This window comes from Sycon ciliatum, chromosome 4 (assembly GCF_964019385.1).
Source record: "Sycon ciliatum chromosome 4, ocSycCili1.1, whole genome shotgun sequence".
NCBI lineage: Eukaryota > Metazoa > Porifera > Calcarea > Leucosolenida > Sycettidae > Sycon > Sycon ciliatum.
In genome coordinates, this window is record NC_088646.1 from 34,379,113 (window position 1) to 34,391,666 (window position 12,554).

A 12,554-nucleotide genomic window follows, 5' to 3' on the forward strand; every position below is an offset into this window, starting at 1 on the left:
GCGGAGTCCGCCATACCTTTCACAAAACACAATTTCTAAAGGCTCAAGTGCAATGCAGCCACAAAGATAAGATAGTGTTTGAGGTTTTAATTCATACACCACTGGTATTCCATATCCCTGCTACGCTATCAGTAAACCATACCTTCAGGTTCTCCTCCATCTGAAGCTTTGCCTTCGGGAAGTTCTCTCGGAAGAATCGATTGAGAGTGGGCATGTCCAGCCATGGCTGTGGGTATCTGGATGGACTAAAGTCAGAAAGGAACAACGCAAGCGAACAAAAATAATAAAATAAAAGCAAAAACTGCATGTAGCATTCCAGATTGCCCAAATCAGATGTATTTCCTTCTCTACACTGAGGGAGTAGAGCAGTATGGTGTCATACAGAAAGTCCTACTCACCTAAATGTAGTTTTCTCATCATCTTTCATGGCTATTCCAATGGAACTACCCACACACTGGGCTAGCAGTAAGAAAAATAAAGCAGACTGTGTCTGGTGAAGTTCAGAACTACACAATGAAGTAGTTACCTGAGGCTGCGAGACCTGGAGCGGAACCTGAACTCATCGGGACTGTCATCGGAACTGGAACGAAGACAAGCACAGCATAAAGAATGCATCACAGCCATCAGCACACAATGCACCCATTGACACATTCACCATGCATGTGACACATTCACCATGCATGGATGGGTTACTGCGTGCACTGGCTCAGCAAGGGAGATTCAAACATCCCCTTATGGCTACACAGGCACGGACCAAGTTAATCTCTTCAGTCTGTAGTGTAGGGGTCTGAAGTAATCAATCAAATGCCCAGAGAGTCAGGCCAGGCTGGGCTCAAATGCAAGCAACATGTACGGTCATGACGTCAGGCCACCCATGGTCGCGGTTACTACTGCTCTGATGTAGGCTTTCAATTAATCCTAGCAGCCAGCACTTGAACCACTGCAAATCACTAGTAGTCCCTGCACAGGTTGCAGCATTCAATGCAGACAACTCCGTAAAGGTAATGGATAAATGACCGGCACTATGACTTTGGTCCATCGACACACACACACAACATAAAAGGAGGCAACTGGTCTTTGTGGTAAAAGCTATTGTACTCCTTGATTGACAAGTAGTACAAGTAGAGCTAGCTGTGTCATAGGCTGCTACGGAGTCACACTGTGAATTTTCATGATGCAAAGTAATTGACATTGTCCCTTGGACGTAAGCACAGAATACATAACCAGTATTCACATTACAACCAGTAGACCTAGTGTGTGGTGACCTGGCGGTGATAGGGCGGTGATAGGGCAGTGATAGAAGTCCTTTGAAGCTACCGGCCAGCCACCACATATCACCAGTGAACCGATGAGCACAGTCACACCATAAACAAAAGAGGAACCCCAGGGAGCCGTGCATGCGTCACAAGACTCGGCATAAGTTACTAAACTAAAACTGTCCTATGCCTTTGCACATACTCGCCTCACCTCCAGCTCCCCAAAGCAAACACCCTGGCAGAGCACCATCCCTGCAGAATCTATTACTCAGGCCAGCATGTGGGTCATTCACACCGTTCCATAATCCAGAGTCCTAGAGGGTAGTACGCAATGGCAGCCTTTGCAATTTATCCACTTTCCCTTGGCAGGGGATTTATCCATTTTCCTGGGGGCAGCGGAGGACAATTTGACCAGACTTTCTACTCCAGAGGCTCCTGCTAGTCTTAGGGTACATGCAAAGCATGACAGTCAGAATCCAAATTTGCTAGGAAGGTGATAAGGATGTTGCAGACTTTGCAATAATCTGGAAAGTACCAGTGCAAGAAAATCTATCCTTCCTGAATGCATGCACACAGCAGTGGGGCTAGACTCCGGGAGGATATTGTGATATTGCATGATGGGTCATGATCAACTGCTCGGAATTCACATGAACGTCACATAGTAAAATGATCACTTCGTATCAACTACCACTACCAGTGCCCTGACACATAATCATTCAGACCACACAGCACCCCCCCCCCCCCCCTTCCAAGCAGGCCAAACCCCCATGGCTCGGTTATATTACAAGTGGTACAGCATAATTATGTTCAATGTTCTGCTGTCTCTATTCTTCAGAGTCTCCCCATTTCGCCATAGCTCTGACCTCATTCGCCTTCTTGTCATTGGATATTATAGTTGTTTGGTTGAAAACTCAATCAAAACAACTGATCAACCCCCATGTAGAAGGTGGAGTGATCTGGCCTAAACACCTAGTCACCCAGACACTGGTGGAAGAGCTCTCACTCCATGGACCATGCATTGATTGTACTTCAGAAGTAGTTAAAAGTGTGAGGCTACAAAATTACCCATAAACTCTCTCCCTTCACACTTCCAAGTAAGGTGTCAAGTCTCACCAGTCGCCAGCAACGGGCAACTCAATGCCAGCCCGACTATAATTGTAGTTAGACTGAAATTGGTGACTTTGTGTACCTGTACGCTTTTAGAATGATTATAATTTATCTCGTAAGTACTTCAGCCACACACTGACCACTACATCTTCACAGTCCATTTCCGGCAGTCCTCTGTGTTTCTACTGGTTAATGCCAAAGGCAGTAGCCAGCAAAACTGTGATAGCATGTACATGCACTTCAGGTGAATCCACCTCAATCAGTATTACTTATCTATAATGAGGACATTCAAGTACAAACTGAATATGGGCCAGTGAGTGACTCAAGGACTGACTGGGCATAAACCGGCAGCTTTGCAAATCCAGTGTCACCTGAGTCCTTGCTGTTCCGTTTTTGCTGGGGAAGAGTAGTTAAAAAAAGACTTGCTAGTAAGTTGCTACCCAGATAACAGGACCTTGAACTTCATGTAGGTTAATCTGAAAATGTAGCATAGATGCAAGGACACTAGATGTGTAGGCATGTCTCCCTAGGCCAGTCAGTGACAGTCACTACTCCCACACACCTCCAAACAGGGATATCTTTCCACAACTCTGACTCAAACTCAAACTATCCAGGATCTAGGAAGCAACAATAACTAACACGCACAAGCAACCAGTCACAACATGACATGTTTAAAATGGCACAAGACCATTGGACTGACAAATCAGGGGGCTGACACCCAAGAGGCTGCCCAAGAGCCGACTGTCTCCCACTTTAGAGACTGAAAAGTTACAGGCTGTCTACCCAATATACTACAGCGGATGAAGACTCCCCCAAGCAGGTAGTTTTGCGGATTGCAGATTAACACATCACTTGAGAAGCATATTGCCTGCCCCTCAGAACTGCACCCTCGGGCACAGGGCAGCTCAAGTGCATAACAAGAACCCAGCAAGTTTTGTCCATGCACAGTTCAGTATGCAAGTAAGTTAGTTCAAGCAGGGCACTGAGGCTAGTACAGCTACTACTAGCACAGAGCAGTAAATGTATGAGGAAAATCTCAATGAACATGCACCCATCCATTTTTGTTCATCACAACACATACTGGTACATGGGTAGTGTAGGGAATGACACGCAAGGTAAGAAATACATGTACATAAATTGCTATACAGCTAAATTCGAGTTACATCCCTGCTCTGTACAAAACTGTGGTGCTTATTTCAGTGCCCCCAGTTCTAAGAAAGGCTGTTCAGTTTGCTCCAGGCTAACATTCAACACTAGTTTTCTTCCGTGACCTGAATAGCTGAAGCAAACATGTACGGCCTTGTACACCCAAGCCTACCTCATGCCTGTGCAGAACCAGACCATGTCCGAACAGCCTGGTGATTCCTCTTCCAGGGGCAAGTCTTACAAGTAGCCACACCGACCCAGGTATACCAGGCACACTTCCATTGGCTTGTCAAACTAACTGTGACTAAGACAGTATCTTCCACCCACTGCGAGCCAAGTGATTTCTGCCTCGAGTAACCGCAGGCGGTAGGCTTAGAATATGAGGATAAGGCACCGAGCAGGCACAACAGACTCCATTATCGGACTCCATCAATGCTACAGACTCTATCAGTACTACTGGACTCCATGAGCACCACACCCCAGAGGCACATGGCAATACGAACAGGCAAAAGCCCTATCTCACACCAGGCTAAGCTACAGAAGTCCTGACAGTACTCAGTAGGCTAAAGGATCATGACTCTACCTGTTCACTATACTACTGCTCCTAACACAGTAACAGTTACCGGATAGCCTCCTGCACTACTACTAGCCCAGGTCCAGCACACACACAGCTGAAACATACCTCATCGTGAGCTTTGCAGCAAATCCTTGAAAGTCATCGTGAGTGGGCTGGCTGGGTAGCTGCTCAACACACACACAACACCAACAACAGTACAAGTAGACAATGAATGGGTGCTGGACTCGGAGTATGAACCTGGGACTGCATTCTAGCAGTTGCTGTATTCCAGCTATGTGTAAGCACAATATCAATATGCTGCGCATTACTCAGTAGTCTGTAGGACATTGGTCTGCCATATCAAGTAAATTTAGTTAGTTCTGCCCAGAACTCACAGTCAAACACATACTCATTGATCAGGACAGATGTGTGGCATCATGCACGTGCTACAGGATTGATGGTGATTATAATTATTATGATGCATTGACAAATCATGCCAACACTCACATGATGAAGTTTTTCATGAGATGATGACATTGACTGTATAGAAGGAATACACAGAGCACATACGTGCAGCTTATCAGCACAGTAGAGCCACTGTTTACACAGCAAAAATCTGAAGCATACACACTGTCAAACATTCCTTACATGCCGGACACAATCACCATAGAAACAACCTCACTGAACCGTATCCGCACATTGTTGTGCAAAGTGCCTACAATGATGTTTTATGTATAGGATATCGACCGATTAGGTCTATACATGCTATATAGACTGAGTAAAAGACCGAGGTCCCCATCTCCACGGTTGCACGTGAGCCATGTGGATCAAGCCCCAACAGGAAAATCAAATCTGCTGGGTGGAAAGCTTCTTTTTGTTTGCTAGGTTTTGCTTTCTGGCATTCACGACTACATGCCTTACATTTACAATAATTGTTTGCTTTGGAAAACCGAGAAAAGTTGTATCGATCACGGATTTCAGTCAGTATGGTTGGTAGACGTAGGAAATACCATCCCGACCAGAACAGGAACAACCTCACTTTGAACACTCTGTCTCTGACCAGGAGAGGGTGATTCTGTCGATAATGGTAACAGGCACGCACCCTTACTAGCAGAGGTTGACGACTGATGAGTTCGTCAGTGTCATCAACGCCATACGCCTCATAACGTCAAGTGGCAACCCTGATGCTGCTCTCAGGTATGCACAGTATGTACTACATAATTCCAGGACTTCTGCGAGACAGTACCTTGAAGGAAATGGAACATTACAGACTGCTAGCAAACCAGTGCCATGCTCACAAGCAGGAGAAGATCATTGCATGAACCGTTAAGTACCAACATCCACGTACCCATGCTGGCGAAGAACTTGTGTTATACCCAGATGAACCTGATGCCATGGAGGATGTGATTGACCAACGGCGATCTCGCTTTGCCCTGCAGTAATGAATGTAGAGGAGAGAGAGAGAGAGAGATAGAGAGAGAGAGAGAGAGAGAGAGAGAGAGAGAGAGAGAGAGAGAGAGAGAGAGAGAGAGAGAGAGAGAGAGAGAGAGAGAGGGAAGAGGAGAGAGAGAGAGGGAGGAGGAGGAGGAGGAAGAGAGAGAGTATTTTACATCCATAAAGTAAGTTTACTTTTGAAGTAATAAATGAGGACTGAGACACCTATAGCAGATTGTATATGCCTGGGCTACAGTACAGGAATGTTTTAACTTAAAACCCCACGGAGGTATATTCGATTATAAAGCCAGTCTCAGTTATAAAGCCATAGGCTTCATAAATGAAATGACTTTCGAAGTATGTTTTGTAAAAATGAAGGATTATACTAACAACCTTAAAGCCCAGCAGGAAGGGTGAACAAGTGGATTTAGATTGAAATTTCTGTGTGGACTTTGACTTTCATGGCATGGCGTAGTGGGTGGGTCATTTTGCATCTAAAATTGCTACGAAAGCAGAGGTGTTTCGAATATCAGGCCATGGCTTTAAAGGCGCTGATATACTGTAAGATAGAAACAGAGGCTTCCGCACCAAGCAACACTCGCACTAAGACACCGCCAGGGAGCTTCATGTGAACATAAAGGCCATGGGAAGAACACGAAGACTGACAAAAGGACTCTCGAGTACAACATCGCATATGCTCATAACACACATGCACGCGACTAGACGAAGACAGCTTGGGGAATGTCATCACACAGGAAAACAACACATCATTTTACAACAGTGTAAAGGGTACTCACGTTGAGCGACCAGCCTGCGGCACTGCATATAGCTGAGGCGCTGATAGGCCATCGGGACTCGCGAGACCTGGAGAAAAACAGCAGCAGCATACGAAAACACATGCCCATCATAACATCTCCGCTACCTTATGCCCACAAATTCTGCTACAAATTCACGGACGCTTGAGGTACATACAATAATTTGTAAGCACTTGGCTTAGCAAGGTATTTTCAATCCATAACAACACAGCTGGACTGTACAACAGGTTAGTTAGAGTAGCGTTTCTTACCTCTTTCAACACTTTCACTCGACACATACATACTTTTCGGTCTGTATCAAGGAGCACAGCAAAAGGCAAATATTCATCAGCTAATAGCTAATAGCTTTCCAGGAGACAACACTGCAATCCGCCTGAAGAACAGAACTTGCTTCAGGCGTATCATAAGCAACATTTCTAAGAATTTCAACCATTACATTATTTCATTGTATGATATCAGTTATCCTACTGAAGCGATTTTCCTACTGGCTATGTCTACATGAAAAGAAGAAAAATAGAAGTACCTGTGGAAATAATTTGGGAATTCCTTACTTGTGAGAAGCCTGAAGCTACAGTGAAACTTCAGGATAAGGTACCTGCTGCAAGGGATGTTGCGTATCCCGGGTTTTATTGGAAAGAAAGACTTTTCATGGCTCATTTTTGTTGTGGTCCTTTCGTGTATTTTGGTTTGTTTTGCGTTCTCCTTTTGACTCTGTTGGACTGTTTTGGTTGCATGTGTAGTTTGTACATGAACCAAGGAACGGTTACGTCATTGTCATGCGTTATGTTTTGTTTGCGCGCATGCTCATATGCTGCCATGATGTTTGTCTTTTTCTTCAGTTTTCCAGTTTACCTCGTCGTGCCCGGTCTTCTTGTTTGTCCGTCTCCGTCTTGTCGAATAATTATGTAAAACTTTCGTTCAGTTTCGTTGTTGTGTGTGGTGGGTCGGTTGGGCAGGGAGGCTGGACCCCTGACGCCTGGACAACACGTGCGGGTGCACAAAAAGGGACGTACAAATCAGGACTTTATAGCCCAGGTGATAACCGAAGTAAAATGGACTTCAGGTCCTCGTATCCGATGCAAAGTGAAAGGTATGTTATTGTCAGGGCACTTTTTACTGAAGATACATTGCAGTTCTGCTCTTCAATCTGATATCCATCGGTGTGTGTGTGTGTGTGTGTATGTGTGTATGTGTGTGTTAACCTACGGTGTGTGCTGCGTACAGTACTCAACCAACCAACCCTGTGTCTGTCGGGTACGAGGGGACATGTCAACGTTTTACGGTAATGATCAGGACAGGCCAGGACAGGTGTGTGCGTGATGGTGGTAAGGTCTCATCAGCCGCCGACGTGTACTTCGTGCATCACAGGTGGTATTGGTTTTTTAACGGTGTGCTTCCGAGTCAATGGGCCATTTGGGATCACTGCTTTACGCTACCAAGTCCATTGCTATCATTACGTAGCTGAAAAATTAGCTGAAAGCGTATATGTTAGAGCAGGTTCGTGACCTCAACAGACAACTTCCCCTTATTAAGGGCTTCACTTGTTTATTTATAAATGCAACTGAAATCCTTTTAGCCAGTGCTTGGTATTATTTTTATAGATTGACAGTGTCCATGACTATGATATGCCACACAGACCCCCGGCGTTCTTACAGCAGACAGCAATGCACAAGAATCGTGCAATGTGCTACCGGATCCAAAAACGACAAGGGAACTATTCTCTACTCCGTTGAGTAGCAACAATCCACACTCTGATCCTACCGTTTTAAACTGTGCTTCCGTCGTACCCTCAAGCCATCCAACTGCACAGAAACAGAAAATGCACAGGCATCCGACACACAGCATTATGACGGTTGTGTTCTTGCTAGCCTGATGTACTGATCGGTGATCATGTCAGGGGTGCTGGATAAGAGTATCAATCCACCTCAGAAAAAAGGTCACAGTACTTATCATAGTTCAAGATGTTGTCGAACATCGGCTTGGAACTTCCCGACTCAAGGCGTTAACCCTTTCCCCGTCCTCTTTACGGGTTGAAACACTGCAACAAAATTTTGATAGCTGGATCAAAGGATACATCTGTTGCGAGCGGTGAGCTGTTACCTTCAGCACAGGTAGAATTAGCACCACAATCACGTACAGTTTGGTGTGCTGTGTCTGCTATTGGAAGTGGCTATCACCCCTGCAGTTAACACCGTGAGAGGGGTTTTGCGATTTGGTACGTTGTTCATGTCCACGTCCACTGCTCCCATACGTACATTCAGCATTATACCCTGAGACAAGCGTATAGCCTCAATGATGGGAATAGCCATGTGGAAGTGAACATTGTGAACTACGGTAACATGCTTACAATCGTTCTCATGCCATAGACAGCAGGCCCGGCGGAACTGGTCTGGTGGTCCGGCCATGGCCAGACAAACGCTCTGGCCACGAACACGTGTTTACTGCCGGGGAGGTTGTGTGTGCCCGCCATGTCATAATAGAAAGTACGAACGGCATGGTACGGCCGGACTAATCAAAAACTGCTTCCGCCGGTCCTGAGACAATGTGTAGTACCCCAATATGCAAGCATCATTGTTCTTCCCACATTTTCCATTGCAGTGCTCATGACTTCTCCGAATCATGCTACGTTTCCCTTCACTGCCTATACCACCTGCTGCTTTCTCCCTTCTTCCTCAGAAAACGTTAACTGTCGAGTTTGATGCAAGAAGTAAGGAACTTGTCCTCGTGTTAGCGTTCTGCGTAAGAGATAAGTTACTTGCTGCTCTATGTCCACAGTGAGGCCTATGCCCAACCCCGTCACAGGTGTTACAAGTGTACCCTATATGACACTAACTGTCAATGTTTTGCCAGAGCGGAAAATTAAAATGTAACACCAGTATACGACTGTACATGTAATACTAATGGTACGTGAGAAAGCTACACAGCCAAATACTCTGTGTAGGCTATCGTCTGAGTGTCTGGAGCGGTGCAATCCTGTTCTGAAGATTTTGCAAAAAAACGCATCTTTACAAGTTTGTTGTAAACTCCTAGATCCTTCCAACAGCTGTGCTGAGTGAAACAGCAACCTGTATGGGGGAATCTGGAGATAAGAAATAATAATTGACAGCCCTTTACTAGTAGTAGTTAAGATCATGTGGATTGCAATGGCTGGGCAATGAATACTGTTTGTATATTTCCATTGTTTTAGGTTTGACAAAGGGTGTTATATAATTCGCACTCAAATGAAACGCAGCCATACCCCAACGCTTATAGACATCAAGACAAGGCACAGATAATAATGAGGTGTCAACTCCTTGGCAAAATACCCAGTACATTGTATTCTGTATGGTGTCCATTGAGACATGATGATAAAATGTCAAATAGTCGCTTCTGGACCGATCAGTCACAGCCAGTCACTAGCTGGTGAGTTTGACACTGCTGAACGCTGCCTTCATTCTAAAGTAAAGCTGATCACCCACAGTTCTCTCTTGAGAAAGTAAGTTTTTAGATAGCCCCATGCAAACAGCAGCGCACGCACACACACAATACGGCAAGTGCATACTATAAGACCTCTTACCCGTGGCGATAACGTATCAGCAGGCGAGTGGATATTGGGCTCTGAATTACCCAGCTTCTGCGTGGCGAGCAAGTTGGATGGCGGCTCGTCATGACCTCCATCACCGGTGTCCGCTACACAGCCACTATCGTGTTGTTCAGACTGTTCCAACTCACGTAACGCCCGTCGACCGCTAGTCTTCATGGAGCGCGGAAAGCTCAGCGAGCTCTTGCGTTGGAAGTTGAAGTCTCCTGAACCTGACGGCGGAGTGGCACACTGGTCACGACCCGTGAGAATGCGACCATCGCTGTCGCCCGGAGATGTCTAACAATAATGCAGAGAAACGGCAGCAACAACACCACGCTTTCGTTGTCGTCCGCACGACTACCACTGGCACTGTACCAGTAGTCAGTACTGCAGTACCACTAATCTCTTTAGATGATGTACACGCGGCAGAATATAAAAATTTACAGCAGGCCGCATGCGATCGGGAACAGAAACACGAATACACTGTGATTATGCAGTGATGTTGTTCAGCTGTACAGGAAGAACTCCACGTTCACAGAACAAGAATTCCACAAACAATCGCACGCGTAACAAGAGAAGTGCCTCCTGATATCCTGACACGAGTTCCCCTAGCTCAACAACTCTTTACACTTGCTACATAAAAACATAATGAATTTACAATCTGCGCAGCACTCGCCCACACAGTACAGACACACATGTGTCGATCAAGCCAGCGTGCTCGTTCACCAGCAAGCAAGCAGCTAGCCAAACCGCCCTACCCGTACCCTGGCCTGAGCTAGCTCGGCACGGCAAGTGAGCAAGCACCACTAATGCACTATCACAAGCTAGCCAAGACTGATCAGGCAAGCGAGCAGATAAAAAGCGCAGCTAGAAACCACTGGGGTGGTAGGTCCCTGACTACAAGACTATGTCTTAGTAGGTACGAAATCCTATGTGAGCAGCAGCAGTAGCAGCACTAGATCAAGGCCATCAGTTCTCACCTGCTGCTGCTGAAGTTGTGCTAGGCGCTTGGAGCACGTCGTGCACGCATACCGCCATGCTTGCACCAAATCATCCAATTCATTTAGGTCTTCCGTCCACTGGCGCAGCTCGGCCTGCTGCATCTGCAGAAAGTCGTCCAGTGTGCACTTTGCTGCGCCGGAGGAGAAACGTTCAGCCAGTCCGTCCAACCTGTGCTTTCTCAGCACCGTTTCCAATGTGATCGGCTCGCCTTTAGAACTGGCTGCTGCATCGTCGCCGACTGGTAAACTGTCAGGCACTGCCGCCATTGCTGATCAGAAGATGCTGCTGCTGCAAAAGTGCAGCAAAATAATTCTGCAAGTAGCAAGCGTATTGGTTGGATACACTTGTAGTTGTACACGATAGAGGTAGATCGAGCGCAGGCGACCTACCCCAGTCTTGAGGACCTAGCGATTATAAATCAGGTCGCGCTGCAGAGCCATAGCCAGTTACCATCGAGCCGTGCAGCCTTTATGCTTCTTGGCCGTCGATCACCCTGATCACTGCCAGAGCAGTGAAAGATGAATACACTGTAACTACGTGGCTGCTCCACGCGCACTGGGCCAGCACTCTGTCACCGAGTCACACAGGGCCTGCACCATGTGCACAGCTAGCTCAGCCTTTACTTGCTTGCCAGTCCGTGTCAATCCACTTTGAACAATTTACTTGAGGAGCTAATCTGGAGAATACTCTACTCCTTAGAAATGTAACCCACCCTGGAAGCTTTGCTGGAAGTGATCATTCCAATGGAGGGAAAGAGGAGAAAGGTCTGCAACTGTAGTATTATTGTATGTTGTACAGCCAAATCATTACTATCCTAAAGACTCAGTCACTAGCATGCACAGAGCTAGAGCCGTAGACCATGGGACGACTTCAGTCTTCAGCGCGTGTGAGCAACAGAGCATGCGGCGACTGTGACTGCGTGACAATGATTAGAATGCACGCCGTGTCGTTGCTAGTTTTGCATTTGGGCACTGGCTTTGGTAGCAGTGAGGTAGGCATGTCATGACTGTGTTGAGTCTCACGATCAACTCCACTTGCGCCTGTCCTGTCTACCATGATTGCCACTGCGATCCTATTTTTTGTGTTGACCTGTCATACACTCTGCCACGACTGGCAGGCACTGGTTGCATGCTTGCATGGCCGTGCCCATACCCAGGTCTCCGCAGTTTGACAAGTGTCGGCGCGGCATTGACGTCTTCGTGCGTGTTGACTGAATGTCGTGCATGTGCAGACTGCACACGAAGTCGACAATACTGTCATGATTCGAGATCATGACGTTTGAAAAAGCAATGCAGCTTACGATATTTTTGTGCTCTTTGAAGTTTGCGTGTTCACCCGATCGAGCTGGCGCCTGGAAATAAAACTAAAACAGAAAAAGGACAGACTGTAGCCTGTAGTGTAGGTGTAGCTGACCTGCCCTCGCCCATTGCTACAAGAGCCGTATCCCAGGCGGTGTGAGCTTCAGCTACTACAAGCGTTCTGACACTGACAGCTCCTATTGGCTATAGTCCTAGGCTAGATATCTTGTACTTGTAGTCTTTGTAGATACATGTATACGTCCGCAGATCCACGGACCGCGGCGCGCGGCGATGGATATGGATTATGGGAATGCAGCAAGGACGCCACGTTTTCTAGCTGTACTAGTTCTTCTTCGTCCCTCGTGACAGCCAACCGGT

At 46.5% G+C, this 12,554-nt stretch overlaps 1 protein-coding gene across 3 annotated transcripts in view; it reads right to left on the bottom strand.

The window, feature by feature from the left end:
* The window catches only part of LOC135815829 (microtubule-associated serine/threonine-protein kinase 2-like), a 32,806-nt gene extending 20,957 nt beyond the window's left edge, over positions 1-11,849 (bottom strand). The window contains exons 1-10 of one of the 3 annotated variants that reach the window (XM_065329170.1): positions 10,857-11,849; positions 9,871-10,173; positions 8,076-8,116; positions 6,566-6,606; positions 6,297-6,363; positions 5,414-5,498; positions 4,573-4,605; positions 4,192-4,250; positions 527-580; positions 143-245 (exon numbers count right to left, since the gene is read on the bottom strand). In XM_065329170.1, coding sequence (XP_065185242.1) covers positions 143-245; positions 527-580; positions 4,192-4,250; positions 4,573-4,605; positions 5,414-5,498; positions 6,297-6,363; positions 6,566-6,606; positions 8,076-8,116; positions 9,871-10,173; positions 10,857-11,144 — 1,074 coding nt within the window. In that variant the 5' untranslated portion in view covers positions 11,145-11,849. Of the gene's footprint in view, positions 1-142; positions 246-526; positions 581-3,681; positions 4,062-4,191; positions 4,251-4,572; positions 4,606-5,413; positions 5,499-6,296; positions 6,364-6,565; positions 6,607-8,075; positions 8,117-9,870; positions 10,174-10,856 lie in introns of those variants that run through there. The other 2 variants (XM_065329171.1, XM_065329172.1) reach the window with 2 other exon arrangements.
* Positions 11,850-12,554: the final 705 nt, after the last annotated feature.